Here is a 25,002-nt window from a genome sequence, read left to right as displayed (position 1 = left end):
TTGCACCGCAGCGCCCCACAGCTTGATGCTCATGACAAGAATAGCATGTATAGTTATCTTTATTGAAGTGAATTAGGTTTAAATCGCCGTCATGCATGAATGAATGATATTTTTACAATTTTACACATAATAATCCACGATGATCACATTACACAAAACTCAAATTGCATGTCAAAATAACACAGTCAATATTTTTTTGAGACCCCCCAAAATTTCACAAATCACGTTTTCAGGGGAGCCCATGTCTTATTAAGGGGAGCCGAGCTCCCCCTAGCTCCCCCGTAGTTCGCACCCTAAACTGTTTAACTATATTTCTCGAAACTCTTTTTTTGATCAAGTAGCGTCAACAAAAGATAACGTTACATTATCATATCATTCTGAAGCTCTTGCTCAAATCAGAAATATAACAGAGATCACTGATCCTGGATCAGTCAGTGACGACACTAAAGCTCGTAACGCCATTGGCTCCTCAAACTGTCAGTCAAACCTCATTATTCCTCCCGCCCCTCTCTCTCTCTTGTGAATGAAGCACAGTTTAGAGCATCTCAGCTCGTTTACTGTCTGAAGATAAATAAAGAACTGCTGATTAAATATGTACAGTGTTTTCTTTACTCAAGAAACACTACATTTATAAAGACTAATATATATATATATATATATATTTGTATTTGGTGAGTGGAGAAGAGTATCAGAAAGCTCGTGCGAAGCGCTGAATCTTTTATAATATGATACTTTGGTCAAACAACAGAAAAAACTGAGCGCCCACATAGAGACAGAAAACTGTATGACCTGCAAGTTGATGAAAATGTAAATGGATGCCCTTACTGCCTCTGATGTGGTAATAACGGGAAGAAAAAACATTGCTGAAATGTTAATAATATGACACATGTAACGATGCAGATAAATGTAGCCAGGCCTATACTACGGTGGCCGAGAAGTGCAAAACAAATCACGATTCTGAAAACAAAATAATAAATTACAAACGCAAATGCAAATCTAAAAAACAAAATAACAATTCATAAAACACAACAACAATTCAGAAAACATTATAAGAAAACACAATGACAAATCCGAAAACAAATTAACAAATTAGAAAACAAATTAACAAATCAGAAAACACAACGACAAATCAGACAAACCGGAAGAGGTAGGTATAGTTTGAGACCGTGCCATTGGTTTGGGAATAGATTACTCACCGCTGATTGGACGAAATATCTGTCAAACAAGGTATACAGGAAGAACCAAAAGAAGAACAGCAGAGTCAATTAGTGAGAGTATTATCTCCATTGGTGCAGATGGTAGCGCACGTGTCATTGTGTTTTTAGACGTGATCGAGGCGGGTTCGAGTTCGCCTTTTGCTGAACTTTTTTCTTTCTCCCTTTTCAAACCTCGTATCGCATCGGAAAGGCATTTATTTTCAATAAAAATTAAGGAAATAATCCAAAAGTTGAAAATAAAATATCGGGTAAGGTTAGGGTAGGTGATGCCAATAGAGCTTGGTAAACTACGTCACGCAGCGTCGGATTCCGCCATGTTTTATGTAACCGGAGCACACAGTGTAAACGCATGCAAATCACCACAGAAAAAAGCCGACCGTTTACTATTCATAATTTTTGAAAACCATCATACATACTCTTAGAATAAAACGGACTAATAAGTAAATCTCTTTAAAAAAAAAAAATGGCTCTGTGGTTTGTCTGAGAGGCTGCATATATTCATTATTCAGTCTCCTTCACTGCAGTGGTACTGATATATATAGGCTAACTGCCTTAAAACACTTTGGTTAGAGCAGCAAAACCATGCCTATTTTTTTAAGGGGATAATACATAGCTAGATCTTAAACAGTGGATCGTTTAGCATTGTTATATTGCCCAGTAAATCTGCTCAGTGTAAAGAATTAAGCCACTATAGAGATAACACAACTTACTATAAGCTGCTTTGAATCGATGTTTATTGTGGATGCTGTGCAAATAAATAATGAACCAAGTTGAAGATTCATTATTATTAGAGACAATGATAAACGATCAAATAAATGAATGAAACTTAATCCTTACAAACAAGTGGCCTGGGATCAAATAACTGCCACAGATAATATTTCCATATATGATTTTCTTTTATTTGTAGTGTGAGGGCGAACAGTTTAATGCAAATCACTGTATATATTAAATCTACAGAGATCAATTATTAAGCTATATCTTATTTGAGTTGTTACCGAGTTTCAGTTTAACTTTCATCCGAGTTCGTAGTGAATGTAGACATTATATAGGCTATTATTTTATGTTTATGTGATTCAACTTAAGATCGCGTTGAATGATTTAAGGCTTACTGTATCAACAGCGTTAATCAAAAGCAGAGGTATTTCATGCAGACACAGATAAGGGCTAATTTGTGGCATCTATTAATGTCTGCAGGAAATACCTCTGCTCTTTCAGCTTTCTAAGGCTGAAAAAAGCACGTTTTTCACACCGGCTGTGCAAAGGGCTATGGCAAATGATGTAACGTGAGCCTTAACCACTCCAACGCGATCTTAAGTAGAATAATAGAAACATTAAATAATATCAACGTCTATATTCACTATATTATCCAGTCTCCGCGGTAGCTCCCGTTACCTAAATTCCCAGAATGCATTGCCACTGTGACGACACATTTCCAGACTCTATAAGGTGGCATCAATTTGAATTAAAATTATAATTTATACTCAATATGTTATTATTGCATACTGTTTTTTTTACTACAATACTGAGGTTAGCTGCTATCGCTATTTGACAGAACTATGTCAAATTTACCGTCACTCCCATAGACACTGTATTAGAAACACCCTCGTATTAGCGTTAACAAGTTTTTTTTGTATTCTGATTCAAAGGTAATATAATACAGAGTACAGTGTTGTAAATGTACATGCATGTATATTTTTATGCAGCAGCTATTTGCACTGTGTAAATAGCGATAGAGGCTATTTAACTAAGTGCAAATACGTATTTACACTATTTAAAATAGCAGGATTTTGTGTTATGTATACTACTTGTTGCAAATAGTGGCAATTATCTGCACGTCAGTATTGTATTTTATTTTCAACTTTTGGATTATTTCCTTACTTTTTGTTGAAAATAAATGCCTTTCCGATGCGATACGAGATTTGAAAAGGGAGAAAGAAAAAAGTTCGGCAAAAGGCGAACTCGAACCCGCCTCGATCACGTCTAAAAACACAATGACACGTGCGCTACCATCTGCACCAATGGAGATAATACTCTCACTAATTGACTCTGCTGTTCTTCTTTTGGTTCTTCCTGTATACCTTGTTTGACAGATATTTCGTCCAATCAGCGGTGAGTAATCTATTCCCAAACCAATGGCACGGTCTCAAACTATACCTACCTCTTCCGGTTTGTCTGATTTGTCGTTGTGTTTCCTGATTTGTTAATTTGTTTTCGGATTTGTCGTTGTGTTTTCTTATTGTTATAATGTTTTCTGAATTGTTGTTGTGTTTTATGAATTGTTATTTTGTTTTTTAGATTTGCATTTGCGTTTGTAATTTATTATTTTGTTTTCAGAATCGTGATTTGTTTTGCACTTCTCGGCCACCGTAATTAACTAACACGAGCATACAATGAACTATACATTTATTACAGTATTTATTAATCGGTGTTAATGTTAATGAAAATACAGTCGTCCATTGGTAGTTCATGTTAGTTCACAAGCATTAACTAATGTTAACAAACACAACTTTTGATTTTACAGTTTTTTTCAGTCACTTTGGTGCCTTTCTCGGATCATCCGTAATATTTGCAAAGCATGTGCATTTCTCAAAACAATTTGTACAAACAGCACCACACAATAGATTACCTGCAAAAGCCTGTAACTTATTCAAAATCTTTAGTTCATCTCTCAAAAGTAAGTATTTATGCCAATGAACATATACAAAATTAATATAAATAATAAAATGAACAAATAATAATAATAATAATACAAAATTAGAAAGGCAAACACAGACAGAGCTTTGCTTCTACATGCAGCACTTTATGAGGAATTACAGAGAACTGATTTATCATCGGTTGATCTACATTCTCTTCATTAGTGAAAGTCAAGATTCACTTCACAATCCATGGCAAATTTACAAAACGACTAATAGAAAGGTGTATAAAATATGCTTGACAGTTTATGACAACTAGATCAACCATTTTGCATTTAATGACTTATAAGATGAACTAATGACTAGATGTTTTGAGGGTAAGACTATTGGACAGAACTATATAATACATTGAGCAACATGACATTAGCAACTGATAATGAAGGAAACCGCAGACAAATGTTCATAATCAACTGCATGAATGTAGCAACTGCACTGCAGCTTGTTCAAAAGAATGAGAAACTGCTTTTATCATGAGCACAAGTGACTAGATGATGTGGAGGTTGAACAAGTAGTTTTGAGAATTTCATTTCTGATCTAAGAAATGCACCAAAGCGACTGAGAAAAACTGTAATAATCCATTAGTAAATGTTAAAATGAACATTAATATATGCTGCAGATGTATTGTTCATTCTTAGTTCATGTTAACTACACTAGTTAATTCATGTTACCTAATGAACCTTATTGTGAAGTGTTACCATTTATATAAGTGCATCTGTATACAATAAAGCCACAATATACCAATAAGAGGTTTCTGGCCGACAGAAAAAATTATTTTGCCTATTTCACAATATGAGGTCAATTAAATCCAGCCCTGTACAAGATAGTGATTTTTGTTGCTAAATTGGTTTGGAACAGTTGTTGAATAAACAATTAAACTGAACTATTATGAACTATTATGCCTGTCTATCTGCTTGACTGACAGTTTTATTGATCGCTGAGAGAGCATCGACTTGGTATGAGTTTGGTTCAATATTAAAATGATTTTTTTAATAGCTTAGATGCAGTTTATCATATTTATTTTTGTTTATCGTCTCGTTTCCTACCCTTGTATTGTGGATTAACCCTTGTCTCACTGTTTTGTATACCTCGTTTGGATTTTTGCTCAGGTTATCGGACTACCCCTCTTCTCAAGCCCTCTGGATATCGTTTGCCGATCTAAGACCCACGCTTGCCCTAAGGATTACTCCATGTCTTGTCCCTGCCATACCTGTTTGCTGTTTATTGAACTATGCCTGTTTATGACCACGCCTTTGAATAAAGCTTGCACATGGATCCGCACGTCTCACGTCTCGTCCGTCCCGTTACAAGTACAAGTCAGAGATAAAGGCTTAACTGGTTAATTTGGTTCAGTTCATCTCTGCTGGTAGATGTTGGCTGCAAAGAGTATCTTTCTACACTGAAGTAGTGTTGTATTTGTAACTGCACTGCTGTATTTGTTCTGTTGTATCTGATGTCAGCCAATCATTACAGTGGCCATTTACTTTCAAGCCTTAATGAAACCTTCCCTTAAATAACAATAATTTCAGACCAAAGGGGCAGAATGAGGGTTGAAAATAGTTTTGATTATGCATGTTTTTGTGCGTGACAATCTATCGCTTGATGTTTAGTGACATCATTGTGTGATCAGGGAAAGCTGAAGTCATACGGTCAGTATCAGCCACTCTGCTTCATAATCATTTGTCATTTATATGAAGAAAAACAATTACTGACAAATAACATTGAATTGGTCTGAACACATAACTTACTTCAGTTAACAGTGGCTTCATTAAACTCAGCTTAAAGTAGGATGTGTGTAATAGATTCTGTTATGTTCATAGAGACCCACCTCAGCTGTGAGATGTAGGGCAGACACTGGAGGAATCCCTTCACTTCACTCTCTTCATCTGTCCAGTCTATCAGCTCTACTGGTTTCTTCTCTGTTGGGAGTTTCAGCACTTCTAGGAGGATGGAGCTCTTTCTCTCTGAGAGCTTTATTCTCCAGACTGCAGGAGCTGACTGATAAATTGGCTGTAATGCTGGAAGGACACTCCTGCCTGTTTGAGTCTCATAGTCCTTCACATGTGAACACAGATCCAGCAGGAAATCACATTTCTCATAATTCACAGATAATAGCAGTATCTGCACAGTTCCTACTATTGTCTCTTTCTGATGGAGAGCAGCTTGCAGACACAAATCCAGTATGAATAATCTCTTCCTTTTCTCCCATGATTCAGCTGTTTTATTGTGTGGTACCGCAAATCTAAAGAAAGAGTGAAAGGAGACATAAATATTCTTGAAATTATTTAAACAGTTTGTCAGATAAAACTCCAGATCAATGTAACTGAAGAGTGGAAAGAGATTAACATGTCTTTACAATTATCTACAGTGGTCAGTTTTGGCCTGAGGTGGAATTACATTTTGTCTGTCAAAAAAAAATTAACATGATGAAAACAAGTCAGCAATTTAATTAATTTCCTGAAACCACCCATTTAACATAAATAATTACTACTCAGTAATAATATTTATTACTTATTACCAGAGGTGGAGGGCTCGAGTTACATGACTTGAGTCACAAATTTAAGCACTTGTGACTTGGGAGAAAATAACTAGACTTTGACTTAAGATTCAATGACAGACACAAATTCTTGAACCACAACTCGACAATGACTTTATAACCACTGTAATTAAATTTATTAAAAAGAAATCATTGCAACTTAAATCTGTGTAAGACCTGGTCGAAACCAGGATACACACACACACCTAATTTCAACATTCCTGAAGCAAGAATCAAAGCTCCCATTCCAGCCCACCGCTCGCTCCAAACCTCCTTATCTCCTGGGACCATAAAAACCAGGATATATTGGAGAAAGGACATCTGGATGTCTTTAGAGAAAAGCAACTTTAAGTGCTTGGCTGGATTTATCATAAATAAAGTCGAACAAGGGAAAAGACCTTGTCATTTGGAGAAACTTCACACAAACACTCCCCAATCTCTTTCCATTAACGCAGTAAATTCAAGGATGGTATCGTTGAAGATTATGTTTTTACGATCAACGTCCAACTAAGAAAATCTCCAGATCTTCCCAAAAAAGTGACATTACGACCTAGCGTTATCAGCACATTCCAGGAACGCGCCTTGTTGCTCTCTAACAGACAAAGAGACGCCACGCCGTGCTCAAGTATCTAAAAAAGGACAAAATTATACTAGTTTCTGCTATTGGAGCAATATACTGGAAAAACACTATATATATTATATTCACAACATATATTAAGGTTGTCACGACCAGTGTTAATTTTGGCAGGCATTTTTGATTTAGTCTTAGTCTTTATCTTGAGACGAAAATGCTTAATAGTCTTAGTCACATTTTAGTCATTTGAGTCTTTCATAGTTTTAGTCTAGTTTTAGTCGACGAAAAGTCATTGCATTTTTGTCAACTTTTAGCCATTACTTTTAGTCAAACTGCAGTTACCAACATTTATTTTGGTAGCTATTTTATTCAAACAAAAATAGTCATTAATTCTTCTCTCTTTAGACCAAATCAATTAAGCTTATGAGAAATGTGAATCAAGGATTGAATTTGGAAAAACTGGAATAAATTTTCATTTTTTGGTAGAGATATAAATTAAACTCATTTTTCAGATACAGTAGATTTACTTAAGTATACATTTATTTAACATCTTTTGTTGGTTAACATTGATGACAGATAATTACTGGGATGAGAGTACTGAATGATGTTTACTGGGATGAGAGTTGCTGAAATCGTGTTTGGTCTCGTACTGTATAGCGTATCTTGTCAGTGTGTGCACTTGCTTGGCCATTTGTAGTTGATAAACAGGAAAGTGGGTCCAGCTGAATTGAAATGATGATTTGTTGGACTGGTATAAAAAAGGTTATTATATCGCGGCAGTCGTCGTGTGAAGCCCTCTTAGTGTGAAGACCAAAGAGTGTAAAGACCATCAACTCTACCGTGCGACTCCACCGGGCAGGGACACCGGCAAGGGATAGTAGTATCGCTTTTTATTTTAGTTTTTCATTTATATGTTTATTATTGAAATGTTGTTATATGCATGTGTCAATTTTATTTAATTTCTTTATTTTCTTAAATATGTGGGTAGATAGTATATAGAGTTGTAACTTTTTAGTTTTAGTTACTTTTTCTTATTTGTAAGTCGCTTTGGACAAAAGCGTCTGCTAAATGACAAAAGTAAAGTAAAGTAAGTAATTAGGAATGCTGTCCATTTAAGACAGAAGGTATGTATGTAATAGCCTACTGACATACATTCAGTTTTCACCCACCTGTTTAAGCTCACTTAAACCATAACGGACTGTATTTCCGTGAGATACTCTACATGAGAGACATGTGGACTGCTGTGTGTGTATTTGAGCACTGAGAACTGATCGTGCGCTGTATGAGAACTGAAGAAGTGGAGCGTGCGCGAGAGAGAGCACTTCTATCAGCGCGTTTCCGCCTATCGCACCTTCACTGACTTTAAGTTAATCGACAATGAATTTTGACTCCCGGGAAAAACGGGGCGTCTGGTCACCCACTCCCTAACCCTTCGGGTGCTGAGGCCATTGTTTCAGATCGCTAGTTCGCGTTTTGGTAGCCTATCCGTCCACTGCGGCTGCCATACTGAGACTAGATATGCAAACGCACCTTATCCAATGACAGAGAAGCACATTTTGAAAGACAAGACAGTTAACTTAGCCTATAGGATGTATTTTGAATGTCCGGTAGTCCTCAAATAACATTTTAGTCCCGTCTCGTCTTGTTAATGAAGACGCGCATAAATTTCGTCATAGCTTTTATCATCAGATATTAGTTTTAGCTCGACAACGTCTCGTCTTAGTCACAGAAAAAAGGTTCGTTGACGAATATTTTTCGTCGTCGTCTTCGTCAACGAAATTAACACCGGTCACGACATGTATAAACTTTACTGTGTTATTGGAACGTATGATATTGTTGTAATCTTCTGATGCAGAACTTCACCTGATGCCTAGTGTTCACATGCTGGATGTGTTTATGTAGAATTTAGGATCGTTTAATCGATACATTAACCGCGTAATGAATACAAAGGATATATGTATTTTTGTGCATGTCAAATACGTGGTGTTTGGTTTCAGATGAAAGCTGATTTCATTAATAGTAAGCTGGTGTGGATGAAATTTGTTCTCATCAATGCATGATTACAATACGAATAGAAATCTGCTGTCAATAAGTTTTTCATGTGATAAATAACTGAACAGATAATGTATGCACAGAAAAGGGGCTGTGTAGGGCGGGGCTCCGCCCCACAGGAAGAATCCGATTGGGTCAGTCGCCCGGGGGGGCAGATCCCAAATCGGCCTGTTAAAAACAGATACCTGTCTCAGTTGAGTTGGTTGTTGGAAATTGAAAAGAAAAGCTTAAGCTCAGCTTGCTCCTTGCTGGACGCTCTCAGCCGTTTAACATCATGATCGAGCAGTAAACCGAGATCAAGACTCAAGCTTCCAAAGAACTTTAACATCTAAAAGCCTCAGAAACTGAACCAACTTCCTGGGAGCGTCATCAAGTCAGAACGAGGCCAACCAACCACTGAAGAGTATTCTCGTGACAGCAACCTACCAAGCCACCATCAGCGCGCAATCTTTTCTGAGCTGGGAACAACTGAACTCAACTGAAAGCGAGAAAGTAAGACAAAATCTCCTGAATCTGCTGAACTGGTTGTATTTATCTTTTAAGAGTAAAGACAGAAGAGTTCCATGCGTGTGTGATTTCCCTCAGGTTGAAAACGAGCATTAGAACCTAAAACTCTCTTCAGATCAAAACAATTCATTGCAACGAATGTGTGTGTGTGTTTGTTTACGTCTTTTGTTTCGTGTTGTTTAGCTTAGTATTGTGTTAGAGTAGTGAAATAAACTTTGATTCTATTAAGAAATCTCATGTCTGTTGCTATGTGATTTTCCACGTCTTGAAATTACTTGCCAAGATCACGTTTTACCTGCGCTCATGAGCTTGATAACTAACTATTTGGTTTGTTTTATCGTTGGCCGCGAATAAGATAAACACAATTGTTAAGAGATAACGTGCTGATTTTAATGCTTGCTGGACACGTCGTTAATAAGGTACCGTTAACAAGGTATAAGTTGGACATTCTGATTAATCTCAATTAATCATATAAATATCGAATCTTAAGAGTGATTCCCTAAAAGCTAAAGTTAGAACAATGATTCTAATGATTACTACATCTGTAAACAAAACGCAAGACACAGAACCAGTGGCACCAGTGATCAGAGTCTGAGCGGTTACATGTCACTGCACAAGCACATAAAAAGCAGTGCACCAAATACCACATTTAATTGAACTATTAACATTTACTCAAAGTAAAAAAGATTTATTTTGTCTAAAAGGCATAATTGATCTCAGTCAACAATTAGACTTGATAGAACTCAACTTAAAGTATGTAATAAATGATTCTTATGTATGTTAGTAGAGTCATACTTCAGCTGTGAGATGTAGGGCAGACACTGGAGGAATCCCTTCACTTCACTCTCTTCATCTGTCCAGTCTATCAGCTCTACTGGTTTCTTCTCAGTTTGGAGTTTTAGCACTTCTAGGAGGATGGAGCTCTTTCTCTCTGAGAGGTCTATGATCCAGACTGCAGGAGCTGACTGATAAATTGTCTGTAATGCTGGAAGGACACTCCTGCCTGTTTGAGTCTCATAGTCCTTCACATGTGAACACAGATCCAGCAAGAAATCACACTGATGGTTAGGGTAGTTTTCACTGAAGGGGAAAGATGTGTAGCTATACACAGATGTTAACATTTCGGTGTAATTTTCTCCAGTAGTTTCAAACTTTGATGCTGCAACAGTCAGATTCATCAGAAACTGGAAAGAGCTTTGCTTCTTATAGTAAACAAATCGATCAAATCTGTGAAGACACAAAAGCAATGAAAAATATGATGGATACTTCGTCATTATAAACTTAATATTAAAAAAGGATAAATAAATTTATTGTAGAATACAGCAGTGGTAAAATTGGAGTGTGGGGGCAACATTTGAGGTTCTTCTCATAGTTCTAGTCATAGCACTACTGGCATCAACACAACCGCATCTTAATTCAGTCAGTTCATGTGGTGGTGTGAAATTAAATTCTGCTACACGACCAAATCAATTTTATTTGTAGGTGCCTTTCAAGACACTCAAGGACACCATACAATAAAATACAAAACGTAAAACACAAGCATTACAACATTTAACACATTAAACAAGCAAATCATTAACCCTTGTGCATCAATTAAAAAAAAAGTTACACTTAGGTCCATAGTGGACAAAAATGTCCGTCAAAAAACGGTCATAAAAATTGGAAGCTTGGGAGCAGAGACTTAAGCATGGTCTCATTTTAAAGAAGACCCAGGGCAGAATATTGTTCAAGCAAAAAAAAAAGTTTAAAAAGTGAAACCAAAAAAACAAGTTATACAGGTTTAATTATATGAAAATGATTTATGAACAATATTTTATATATTATTTTATAAATATTTTATATATGAAACATGTTGAACTCTAAACCTGCTAGAAAATCAAAGCCATAAATCTAAACAAGTTGTGTTCCAAATTTGAGGTTGATATCTCAAAAAATGAGCTTTCAGTAAAATTCTGTTTGGGAATTTTAGTACCAAATTTTCCCCATTAGATGCAAAACCCTGCTGGTGTACACAGTGCTTGGATTTGTGATTTGCAGTAGAGTTTCTCTCTCTCAATTTTTACAAGAACACACACACACAATTTGTTTTTATGACACACACATACAAACCACACTCTGACATCCATACCAACACACCCACACAATTATAGCTGAATTATTTATCCAATTGGCTCTATAATATGCAGAAGCAGAAAACAGGAATAAAGCAAGTATTTGCTTTATAGACCCTTTATAGACCAAACCTGAAAACAAATGGCCCCATCTTGTAAAAAAAATAGTAAAAAATTTAATTTTGAAGCCTTGTCAACAGGATGAAAGCGTATTAACAAAAATTGCCCCATTTTACAGTTAAACGGGACTGCGATTAAAAATAGCAGTTTTAATGGGTTTCATTGGGGACATTTTTGTCCAAAAGGTGCTGAGTGTAACAATTTTGTGTACCTAGTGTAAAATAGATTTATTAAAGGAAATGAGGGTGGAATATTAAAATTCCAATAAAAATACACACCTGAGCCAAAATGTATGCAGTTAGCATTAACACAGGCAAAATTATCAAAACAAACAAAACTAAAATGGACAAAAATGTCCATAAGGGTGCACAAGGGTTAAAAGCTATTATAAACAAATACGTTTTTATCTGAACTTTAAAAAATGGGAAATTGAGTCCAGCGGGCGAATGTGCAAAATTAAAGAGTTCCATAACTTCGGCGCTACACAACTAAAAGCCCTAGTACCATCAAAGGAACTCATCTTTGGAACAGACAATAAGTCTGCAGAAGATGATCGCAAAGAGCGCAAAAGAGTATATAAATGGAGAAGATCTGAAAGATAATGATGTGCCAAATTATGAAGAGCTTTTTATGTAAGAAATTAAATTTTATAATGAGCACGATAACGAACAGGAGGACAATGCAGCTGAAAAAGAATTAGAGATATATGGTCAAAAGTACGCGAGTTAGTAACTATCCTAGCTGCTGAATTCTGGATTAACTGTAATCGATGAAATTGCTTTTCAGGAATGCCAACTAAAAGAGAATTGCAATAATCAATCCGAGATGTAACCAACACATGAATAAGCACTTCAGTACTATCTTGAGAAAGTGAAGTACGAAGTCTAGCAATGTTGCGTAAATGAAAAAATGCAGAACGTGAAATATTACTTATATGAGAACCAAACGAAAGCAAACCATTGAATATAATCCCAAGGCTTTTCACCTGGGTAGAAAAAGTTTCTGGGCAATTATCAATAAATAAGGTAAAGGATTGAGTTTTAGATAAAACAGATCTAGAACCCACAAGAAGGGCTTCTGTTTTGTTAGTATTTAACTTTAAAAAAATGATTGGTCATCCAAATATTAACATCCTGCAAACATTTAGTGAGGTCAGGAGGAGGATAAGAAACATTAGGTCTTGTAGAAATATACACTTGTCTGTCGTCAGCGTAAAAATTAAAATGAATACCATAAGAGCGAAAAATACGACCAAGAGGTAGAATATAAATGATAAATAAAAGCGGACCGAAGACCAACCCCTGTGGAACGCCACGAGTAACAAACAGAATCTGACTGTATATTCTTATATAATCTATAACTGTTTTCTGTCACTTAAATATGATGAGAACCAGAGAAGCGCATTATCAGTTATTCCTATGCAAGCCAGCCGTTCCAAAAATACTGAATGATTAATAGTATCAAAGTCAGCATTAATATCTAAAAGAATAAGAATACCAGAATCAGCAGCTAGGAGAAGATCATTTATAACCTTAACAAGAACTGTTTCTGTACTATGTTTGGGTCGAAAACCTGACTGAAAATGCTCATAAATATAATTAATTTGCAGATTTGATTCAAGTTGAGCTGCTACTGTTCTTTCAAGTATTTCTGAAATAAAAGGCAGATTAGAAATAGGCCTGTAATTATTTAAATCATTAGGATCAACACCAGTCTTTTTGAGAATTGGAGTGATAGAAAACGTTTTTAAAGATGAAGGAACAGTAGCAGTTGATAATGAAGAACACACTATTGCTGTAATAATAGAGGAAACTGAATGGATACAAGACTTAACTAAAGCAGTAGGTAAGGGATCAAGTGAACGGGTAGAAGTCTTAGACTTCATGATCTGCTTAGTAATGCAGTCAACTGAAGGCAGCTAAAAATTTAAAGTACTTGCTGACCAAAAATATTATTGTCCATTTTCATAATCACTAGACATTAAAACAGAATTAAGCAATTCATGATGTATACTGTCAATCTTGAGTTTAAAAAATTAGAATAAGACACATTGAATGCGAGAAAGTGAGACAGCATTGTGAGGTTTCAAGTTTGTTAACAGTACTTGTTACAAAGTCCTTGTATTAGACTGTCCATTAGAAATAATATTTGCATAAAACAATGATTTTGCTCTTTCTAGTGCAACCTTGTAGGAAACCAGATGCTCAGAACACATCTGTTTATGTACTTAGTTATGTACTTAGTACATAGTCTCTCCAATCGACAACCTAAAGCCTTTTGATGACGAAGTTCAGAAGTATACCAAGGAGAAGGGTTAACAAAAGATAAAATGCGGGTCCTCATTGTAACGTGTCAGTGGTTGTGGATGAAGGAGGCGTACGATGAACGCATAAAGAGTAACCTTTAATGATCAGCTTCAACACACTTAGACATTTAGTAAACTCAAGATCCGACAAACAAAGGCAGAACTGAGGACTTATAAAGGGAGAGGAACAAACGAGGAAACAAGATGATTAATCAAACACAGGTGAAGGGGATCATTAATTAACAGAACTAGGACAGGAACTAAAACAGGAAGAACCAAATAAGGTAGAAACAGAACAAAACCAAAACTGACATGTTACATTATCTCCCCCTCCCGGAAGGTGCGTCCCGCACCGTAACAGCAACATCGGGGAGGGGGGGGCGGGCGCCCTGGAGGCTGGAGCAGGCCAGGACAGGGAGGAGACAAGGGAAGCCTCCAGGGTGGATCTGAAGACTCGGAAGACCATGGCGGATCTGGAGACTCGGGAGACCATGGCGGGACTGGAGACTCGGGAGACCATGGCGGGATTGGAGACTCGGGAGGCCTTGGCGGGACTGGAGACTCGGGAGGCCATGGCGGATCAGGAGATTCGGCATGCCATGGCGGATCGGGGTCCTTGTGAGACCTTGGCGGATCGGGGTCCTTGGGCGGCCTTGGCGGATCGGGGTGCTCCGTGGCCTTGGCCTGGCCACACAGACTGAGACTATATGGCCCCCCCCCCAAAATGTCTTTGGGAAAGTTCCCCTCAGGCGGCCATATTGGAGGAGAGGGCTCTTGGGGGCGCTCTGGAGGAGCGGGCACATGAGGGCGCTCTGGAGGAGCGGGCACTTGAGGGCGCTCTGGAGGCGCGGAGCTGGATAGAACCAGCGGAGACGTAGGAGGGCGCTCTTGTAGCGCTGAGCTGGGCGGAACCAGCGGAGACGAAGGAGGGCTGGACGGGACCAGCTTAGACGCAGGAGGGCGCTCTTGTAGCGCGGACCCTTGAGGGCGCTCTTGCAGCGCGGACCCTTGAGGGCGCTCTTGCAGCGCGGACACTTGAGGGCGCACGGGAGGCGCGAAGCTGGATAGAACCAGCGGAGACGAAGGAGGGCGCTCTTGCAGCGCGGACACTTGGGGGCGCTCTTGTAGCGCGGACATTAGAGGGCGCACGGGAGGCGCAGGGCTGGACGGGACCATCGGGAACTCAGGTGGGCTGGACGGGACCAGCGGGAACTCAGGTGGGCTGGACGGGACCAGCGGGAACTCAGGTGGGCTGGACGGGACCAGCGGGAACTCAGGTGGGCTGGACGGGACCAGCGGGAACTCAGGTGGGCTGGACGGGACCAGCGGGAACTCAGGTGGGCTGGACGGGACCAGCGGGAACTCAGGCGGGAACTCAGGCGGGCTGGACGGGACCAGCGGGAACTCAGGCGGGCTGGACGGGACCCTCTTGCGAGGTGCAGGGACAGGAGGACACAGACGAGGAGCAGGCACTGGATGGCACTGGCGAGGAGTAGTCACTGGCGTGAGCATGGGAGCCGAGAATTCCGGGGGAAGAGCCTCATCCAATAGCCCCCTGTCCTGAATCTGAGGCGTGGGCGGCGGAACCCTTTTCACCGCAGCTGGCGCAACGTTCATCGCCCTTTTCGGCGGCATCCTCCTCGCCGCGGGCGGAAGCACAATTATCACCGGGGACGCCGTTCCTCACCCTCTGCGGCGGTCTTCTCTTCGCCACGGATGGCGAAACTATAGGGTTGGGCAGGCGGGAGGAGCCGTTGGCGAGGTATGTGGAGGATCCCGGCGAGGAATGAGCTGGGGAGACGCTGTGCGTTCCCGCTGGAGCGGAATGACGAGTTTGGGGAATCTCCTCTACTTCTTCGTCGAGCCCATTGAGGAAGAAGACTAGGTTAATACGTTCGACCAAGGAAAAATGACCTGTGGGAAGCTCACAGCGGATGACCTCGTCAACCCCAGCAGGAAACGCGCACCCAGAGCTGCGTCATGCCAGCTCAACCGGTTGGCAAGCTCGAGAAATTCCTCCACATATCGCGCCAACCTCAGGCCGCCCTGCCGCAACCTGCATAGTGCGACTTCAGCCGGAGTCATGCTTTCCGTGGTCTCCGGCGTTTGTCTGGCTTTCTGTAGCGGTCGGATCTTCTGTAACGTGTCAGTGGTTGTGGATGAAGGAGGCGTACGATGAACGCATAAACAAAGAGTAACCTTTAATGATCAGCTTCAACACACTTAGACATTTAGTAAACTCAAGATCCGACAAACATAAAGGCAGAACTGAGGACTTATAAAGGGAGAGGAACAAACGAGGAAACAAGATGATTAATCAAACACAGGTGAAGGGGATCATTAATTAACAGAACTAGGACAGGAACTAAAACAGGAAGAACCAAATAAGGTAGAAACAGAACAAAACCAAAACTGACATGTTACACTCATAGGAGCCACAGTGTCAAGTATTTGAGACAGACTGTTATTATAAAAGTGTACCAAATCAGATGTAGAAGTAGAAAAGCAGCACTGGTTTACAGAGTAATCAATCATTCCATCCAAAACATTAAGGTTAATATTTTTGATATTACGAAATGAGACAGAGCGTTGAGGTTTTACTCTTGCCAAAAAAAGGGAAATATAAAAAAAATATAATGTGATCCGAAATAGGAGATACAGTTGAAGTAAAATTATAAGGCATAACACCAGAACAGCATACAAGATCTAAAATATGTCCCTTATTATGTGTTGGACTGTCACGATAAATAAGTGCAAGGCCACCCCCCTTACCAGAACAACAAGGTTTACATATATATTCATATCCTGATGGAACTGTTTGATTTAAATTAAAATTATCATTAGGCTTCTGCCAAGTCTCAGTCACACACACATGTCACACAAATCACTCATAAATGTAAATAAATGTTTCCCATGAGACTCTCACCTCAGCTGTGAGATGTAGGGCAGACACTGGAGGAATCCCTTTACTTCACTCTCTTCATCTGTCCAGTCTATCAGCTCTACTGGTTTCTTCTCTGTTTGGAGTTTCAGCACTTCTAGGAGGATGGAGCTCTTTCTTTTTGACAGGTTAATGTTCCAAACTGCAGGATACAATAAAATCAGACAAACAAAATAAGCACACAAATTCAAAATCATTTGATTTTTGGTTAAATCAAATTTATATTTTAAACATGTATATCTCACCATCCACTGGTACTGGTGTCTCCTCACTAGGTTTGCTGGTGATGTCCTCATAGACAGCAGAGACTCTGACTCTATAGCAGGTGCTGTGAAGTACAGTTAAAGTACACTCACACTCAGGTCCTTCTGTTTGTACTGATGACCAGCCCTCCAATCCTGCTTCTTTATATTCAACATTATACCACAGCACTGGAAAACCTTGATCAGTTTCAGCCCTCAACCAGGTGACTTTAAGAGTGTCTCTGTCCAGCTTATTTACTAAGGGTTTCCCAGGTGTTGCTGCAACCACCGTATGAAAGTTCACAATCCTACTAAAATTCATACAGTCCTGCTCAACAAATATATACCTTAGCTGATAATGATGGCCAGGCTTTAGATCTGATATCATACAGGTTTCTGTGATATTTGTAGCATCAAAATCGATCTTTTTCCAAGTATCGCTGTTGCTTCCATAATCACCCAAAGCCCTGTACTCCACCACATGTCTCTCAATCTTCTTGGTTTCTGGTTGATTCAGTTTCAGGGACACACTGGTGTGTTTTATGTGAGATATCTGTAAAAGATCTGATTTTGTTCCAAGCTTCACATTTCTGCTCACAATCCTTCCATCACGATAAAACTGCACAGAGTATTCTGGAAAATCATCACTAGCTATCAACGCAGCAATGAACTTGGTTTGCTCTGCATCTTCATTTGCAGCAATAAACAATTGTACTTTAATAATCTCCTTATCATTGATGCCAACAGGCCTAAACAGGAATGAATCATTTTGTATAATGTGATCAGATTCAGTGTACTGCCTGAGAGCAGTGAGGAAGTAATCTTCTACATCTGGTGAGTAAAGAGTGAGACACATTACTCTGGTTATCTGAGGTTGACTTATGATCTGCTGTAACTCTGCCTGCGATTTCACAACAGGGATGTCTGCAGCTCTGAAGTCATTCAGAATCTTCAGCTCAATTTCTTTATTCTCCAGCCACTGGTTTGTTTTCTCTGCACTAAATAGCGACTGACTGTGCCTCTTAAGGAGATCCTGTAAACTTTTCTCTCTTTTCCCTTCTTTGATGTGAACAATGTCTATGATTCCTTTCTGAAATGTTGTCTGGTATTCCTGCAGAAGCTCGACAAACTCTATAAGTTTATCTTCCAGAGTCTGAAACTGCATAATTACTTTTACATTGACATGGTCTTTTATCATGTCTTGACAGATCCTGATATGTTTTCTCAGATGTTCCAGAATGGTCTCAGTTCTTTGAATCAGGCTTTCATTGACTCCAGTCAGAGCAGCACACACAGAGCTCTTGTTCAGGTTCTTCAGAGGGTAGAGCCAGATCTTGAGAGGAACTGCTCGCTCATCTTTACATCCAAGCAGTGTTGGCAGAGAACCATAGATCTCCACTGCCTTATCAAAAGACACTGGATTCTTCCAATCACCAACATCAATGTAGAGACTACAAGAAAGCAATGAGCTTTTAGCTTTTTCAGTGGCATTCAAGCTTGAAATTATATGGTTTGAACAAAAAGTAGAAGTCATAATTTTTAAGACATCAACAATTTGCACATTTTTCTCATGATTTGAGCTGTCACTATCAAAAACCAAAAACGCCTGAGCTCCAAAGAACACAGCGATGACCACATGTGTTGCTGTGGTTTGACCAACCACTGCAGGTGGCGCTGCTTCCTGTAACAATCTTTGGCTGATCATGTCCAGCCTGGTAGTGGTTCTGTAGTGTAGTGTTGCTCTTTCCTGATGTTGAGACTGTTCTGAGTGGTTTAGAAAAGCTGCAGCCCCATTCACTTTTATTTGTCCAGTCTGTGAGCCAGCTTGTAACACTGGGGACATTTCAAGGACTCTGAATCTTTCCTGAAGGGAGTCATTTTCCAACACTTTCACAAACGTTTGTGGTCGAGGTAAAGATACTTTCATACGGGCTAATGTATCTTCATCCCACATAAAGAAATCTGCAAACACATTCAACATATGATTTTACTAAAGTACTTGCTTTATTTTTCAAAACTGTAAATAGAATTTATGTACAGGTTAAAAATTGCCTTTAAATCCTAAACATTTCTTTAAGCTCTTGAAACGGCACAATATAAATGACAAGACAGATGGAAAAAACTAATTACAACATTTTCTTTTCTGCCACAGTTGCTTCTTATTGTTTACTTAAAATTTTGCCTCTCCAACCTCACCTTGGCAAAATGAATTTCTCTGACTGTCGTACAACATTCCAAGGCTTAAAGGGCGACCTAGAGCAACCATCTCAATTACATCGGAGGGAAAATCTGAAAATAATACAAAGACAAAAAACATACTTAGTAAACACATTAAAATGCTGCAACAAATAACTTGTATACAGTAAAGCATCTTCATCCAACAGAAAATATTTGCAAACTCACTGAAAAAGTGAAGTGATTCTGTGACAGAAATAGTGCATTTAAATCAACCAATACTGTATTTACCCACCATTACAGTGAATTTCAAATCTTTTGCACAAACGTTTTGAGGTCTGAGGGGAAATAAAAAAAATACTAATTAAAATCTTTTGAACAATACTTAAAGAGTATCAAAACATTTGTACCAGGTGAGTTGTCTAAAAAGGATCTGATGTTTACCGCTTCTAGTTCAGTCACTCTTGCAGTCAATTCTCTGAATTCCTCATGTGATTTTCTCTCTTCTTTATGTGGTAAATGAATAGCCTGAGCACAAAAAAAGGCATTAATAGTCTAAACCAAGGGTTATAATTTTATTTTTAATTTTTTTTTATTAACTGATTGTTCTGTGAACTTAACATGGATGAGCAAAAACCAGATTTACAAATACAGACATAAAGACACTTCAGTAGTGCCAGTTCAGCGGCCTGAGCAGTAGGCGCACAAAGTTCAAGTCAAGTTCTATCATGACAACTCTCTGAAGATTTTAGCATGATGATGGATATGACAATGTTAATCTACTTGGTCTCGGCAGGATAGATCTGCTACGCTGCTGAATAGCTGTTGCTGTAGATTATTGTTGCTGCTGGAACTTGCTACTGCCAATTAATGCGCCGATACAGTGATGTAAGGATATTTAAAACATACTGCTGCTGCACAAGTATAATAAACCCATAGATGATCTATACAGGTGCTGGGGAAGGTAGAGGGTTTCAGAGTCACTCTGAAATCGCACTGAAAACTGCTCTAGTGAATACTAACCAGCCATTTAAATGTAAAGCAGCAAGCTCATTGGCTAAGTATGCAACATGAACCAATCAGCTTGTGGCAAGTAGTTTAACGCTGTGATTATCACCAGTTTGTGACTAGGTTAAGGACCCATCAGCCTGCACACTCTATAGTTTCATGACATAACTTGACATTAATTAAAAGAGTAAACAATAAATATAGCTGTGTCTCAGTGTCAGCTCACCTCCACCAGGTTGTGTCTCTGCAGTGCTGGCACTGTGTAGTGTTGTCTGACGTGTGTTTCACAGTAAGACGCAGTGCAAGTCAAACAGGATTTAACAGCTTTGAGCTTCATCTCAGTGCAGATATCACAGGGCACATCTTCAGGTCCAGCACAGCAGTGAGCAGGAAGAGCAGGACTATACCCTGCCTGCAGGAGTTCCTTAATCACTTTTGCCAAAGCAACATTTACATTTAAAAAAGGACGACCTCTGAACCTTTTTCTGCACTGAGGACAAGCATAAGCTCCAACATGAGTTGGTTTGCTCCAGTAGCTCTCAATGCAGTGTTTGCAGTAACTGTGTCCACAAGGGATGGAAACTGGATCCTTGAAGACCTCTGTGCACACTGGGCATCTGTAGTGATCCTCTGTCAGAAGAGTGGCTGAAAGTGTGCTGTGTGAAATGGTTTTGAATTGATATGGAAATTGTTCAACTTAATTGATATCAATATAACGTGTAAATATTAAGTATAAAAAAAAAAAACCTGGAATACCTGATATCTGGAGATAACGTGTTGATTCGGGATGAAATGTGTTTATCAAATGGTTCCTCTGCACTCTTCTTGGGAATACTATGTAGGGAGATATATATATCATGTTAAAAATTGCATTGCATTTTTTATTATAAATTGCACATTTCAGGGACTAATTTTCTCCTTCCTTATTATTCTGTCCTAAACATATTGCGGTTGTCAAGACACCTAATCACAGGGACCCCAAACTCTGTCCCGCTACTAAGGCACACAGACACACATCTCTCCGACACTAGGTGGTGCTATAATAAGGGATAACCAGGCTTTAGTATGACTATTTATATATAAACTAAAGATGAGGCAATAATAATTAGCTCAAATAAAATATCAAAACCAAGTAATTATTACATGGTTTTATTGAACAACACTGTTAAAATATATAATGTAATATGCCTATACATATGAACATAACCAACTTAAAGGGATAGTTCTCCCAAAAATGAATATTTGATGATCTGCTTACCCCAAAGGCATCCAAGATGTAGGTGACTTTGTTTCTTCAGTAGAACACAAACATCATCAAGCCTTCTTGCTTTATGGCGGATCACAGACTTATAAGTGCATTACCGCCACCTACCTCTCAAATGGACCATTGACATTCTACCTGCAATCTCAATTAGGAGTGCCAATGGTACATTTGAGATATAGGTGGCGGTAATGCACTTATAAGTCTGCGATCCGCCATAAAGCAAGAAGGCGGCGCGTTACACGCCGGCTGTTATGTGAAGAGCTCAGGACACTTGGACAGTGCGGCAGATATAAATACTGTTCAGTTTCTTGCACAGACAGTCTTTAGACCTCAATGTATCGTCACGAGCCGCAGGGTTTAATTTGGTTTTGTCTATGTATGTTTTTTTTCTCTCAAAGCCATGGGTACCTTTGTCTGCCATTATGACTGACAGACTGCAATGGTTTGAGTTAAAAATTTTCGTTTGTATTCTACTGAAGAAACAAAGTCACCTACATCTTGGATGCCCTTGGGGTAAGCAGATAAACATCAAATTTTCATTTTTGGGTGAACTATCCCAAAAAGTACATTATGTATTATAACAAATACCTGTAGAGGGTGCCAGTGCCCTGGTGATGTTTCAGTTTACAGCGTGATTAAACAATGTTTAAATCCATTAAATTTTTATATTTGGCCACATGCAAACTCTCTCAAAACGTTTATTTTGAAATTGCGATGTACAATAAATAGCATATTTAGAAATAGGTCGATGTATTCTCCTGTGTTGGCAAAGGTTTATAAATGATTTGCATTACAAATCTGGTGAGATAATGCACAGTTTTCCCAGATGAACGTTAAGCTATTCAAATTCACAGCATATACAGAGGAAGAGTTTAGCCCTTTCACACATACAGTCTTTACTGGTAAATACGAGATCATGTGTGAACAGGACATTTTCAAAAATCCCGGTAAATTTGTTTTGGCAATCATATCATTCTTATGGAGATGACATGATTACTCTGAGCTGTTTACAAAGCTCAGCTGCTTTTAAATTAGTTTTTCTATGTAAATATGAGCTAGATGGACATCTTTTAACCATCGCGCCTCTGAGCTTTTTCAACGTGTCACGCTTCTCCATTCATCAGGGCTGTGCACGTCACGTGCTTATAAGAGCAAAAAATTCCAACTGGCTAGTAGGGCTGTCGCGATTGGACAGACTGAACATCGTGTCGGTTTCATACGGATTACTTTATCACAGAACATTTGTTTTCGACAACACTTACTTCAAGCAGACACTTCAGGCTTTCTATAGAGATAACTCTCATGTTTCTGTGTTGAGTATTTGCTGAGTTACACTTCATTTTAGTGATGCGTTACTATTAACAGATCGCGGAGACAGAAGACAGAGCGCACCCTGTTTGTTTTCTTTTTTTCCCCAAAACCACAAAGTTTTGTTGTAATCGTGAGTAAACTCAAAAAAAGTAGACACTTAACAGTTTCGATTGATGTACAACACTTATTTGTGTGACCAAAATCAACAGAGTATTTTTAGTGTCTTTTGCACTTATCTTAAAAAAACCGAGTTCGTATCGCCTGCGATACAGCCGACCCCAAAGGGTTAAACCCATTTAAAAATCATAATTAAGCATAATTGTGAATTTACAAACGCTATGATTTAATTAAATAATTATATGCGATGCAGTTCACACAGTATATGCGCTTTAATTATTTCCATGCGTGTAGGTTAAGTTCTCACAGCGGCTCCGTTCACAGTAGCTCACATGTGTGGAGCGTCTCATACTCCATCTCTGCATGTTGTTGTGAGTTTGTGTTTATTATAACGTTCATCTGGGAACGCAACGTGCACCATTTCATCATGTTTGTAAGGTAAGTCGTTTATAGATCTACACAAACAGGAGAATACATCGCAATTTCAAAATAAAAGCTCAAACCCTCACTCTGAGTTTACACGGTTTGATGTTCACATATTCATTTAATTACAGCGGCTGTAGCATTTCTGTCCTAAAGAAATGGCCAAATATTAAAGATTAAGTGTACGTTTGAAGTAAATGGTGCTTGGTCAATATTAAACAGTAATGTGTAAAAATAATCGTCAGGCCGTTGGCGCCCCTGCAGGTCTTAATCTACATTAGCTCTATTGTTTATAATACATTATGTATTTTAACACTTTTGTTCAATAAAACCATATGATTTCTTGCTTTTGATACTTTATTTGAACTAATTATTATTGCATCATTGCTATTATATATGTATTTTAAGTCATTTTAAAAGCTATTGTTCACTTAAATCCATTTTTATTACCACAAAAAAAAAAATATATTATAATTATAGGGCCCTATGAAATCCATTTTATTTCCAAATTCAGTTTCCATTATTTTCTGGATTCAATTTTAATTGTTCCATTAAATTTTAATAATAAAAAGCATCTCCAATTAATTGATTTTATATTAAAAAAGCATTTTGTTTTCAGAAATACTGCAAATTTACATTTTTCACCTAAATAAATTCTGGATACTCCTTTAAAAAGTGTTTTTTGAATATAATTGTATTATTAGTAGACTAGAACACTTGGATATGTTGTCATTCTCACACTATAATACTGAACTTTGATTTCAGTGATTTGGACTGAGATGGAAATCCTTCCTGCACTCTATGTTACACTTCACTTTTGCTTTAAAAAAAAGATTTCAAAGAAATTTGGATTTCATTTGGTTTAATAAAATATTTTTAAGTAAAATTGTTTAATTTTTTTGGCGGGAAATTAATCGTTTACATTAATCGATTATTCGAAAAATTTGTCGATAATCAAAATAAAAATAGTCGTTAGTGGCAGCCCTACTGGCTAGTAATGTTAGTTTGATTGAGAATGAAAGTTGTGCTCCTCTTATACCACTGGTAGGCTAACTCATGGATCCGAAAGTGATAAAAAATAAAATAAATTTAAATGTAGGATTCTTTTTTTCCACAGCCAAACACTGCACGCCAGAGATCCGGCACGGTGCTGGAGAACTTTAAGCCCTGCTTTCCATTTAAAGTCTGTATTTAGCACTACAGTGACCTAGACATGGGAAAGCACAGACTGCAGATGAACTAAAAGAGAAAACAGAAATCATGGACAATTTACAAGCATGACTCTGAAGAAACAGGTGTTCTGTTGATTTCTCTTGACTGAACTATGTGTCAAATTTTGCTTTTCTGATAATTAACTTTTTCTTCATATTTGTATGTAAATATGAGAACTAATAAAACAAACATTTACA

At 38.4% G+C, this 25,002-nt stretch overlaps 1 protein-coding gene across 1 annotated transcript in view; it reads right to left on the bottom strand.

Moving 5' to 3' along the window:
* Window positions 1-25,002, bottom strand: part of LOC306851432 (uncharacterized protein) — a 53,927-nt gene that overhangs the window by 3,291 nt on the left and 25,634 nt on the right. Inside the window, exons 14-22 of the mRNA XM_079387653.1 lie at window positions 21,235-21,312; window positions 20,705-21,134; window positions 19,915-19,998; window positions 19,766-19,808; window positions 19,492-19,584; window positions 17,299-19,257; window positions 17,039-17,195; window positions 10,372-10,803; window positions 5,736-6,149 (exon numbers count right to left, since the gene is read on the bottom strand). Coding sequence (XP_079243779.1) covers window positions 5,736-6,149; window positions 10,372-10,803; window positions 17,039-17,195; window positions 17,299-19,257; window positions 19,492-19,584; window positions 19,766-19,808; window positions 19,915-19,998; window positions 20,705-21,134; window positions 21,235-21,312 — 3,690 coding nt within the window. The remainder of the gene's footprint in view (window positions 1-5,735; window positions 6,150-10,371; window positions 10,804-17,038; window positions 17,196-17,298; window positions 19,258-19,491; window positions 19,585-19,765; window positions 19,809-19,914; window positions 19,999-20,704; window positions 21,135-21,234; window positions 21,313-25,002) is intronic.

The sequence above is a fragment of the Barbus barbus genome (genome assembly GCF_936440315.1).
Source record: "Barbus barbus genome assembly, chromosome: 31".
NCBI lineage: Eukaryota > Metazoa > Chordata > Actinopteri > Cypriniformes > Cyprinidae > Barbus > Barbus barbus.
The sequence above is the reverse complement of the archived record's forward strand: the minus strand, read 5'-3'. Positions and strand labels throughout refer to the sequence as shown.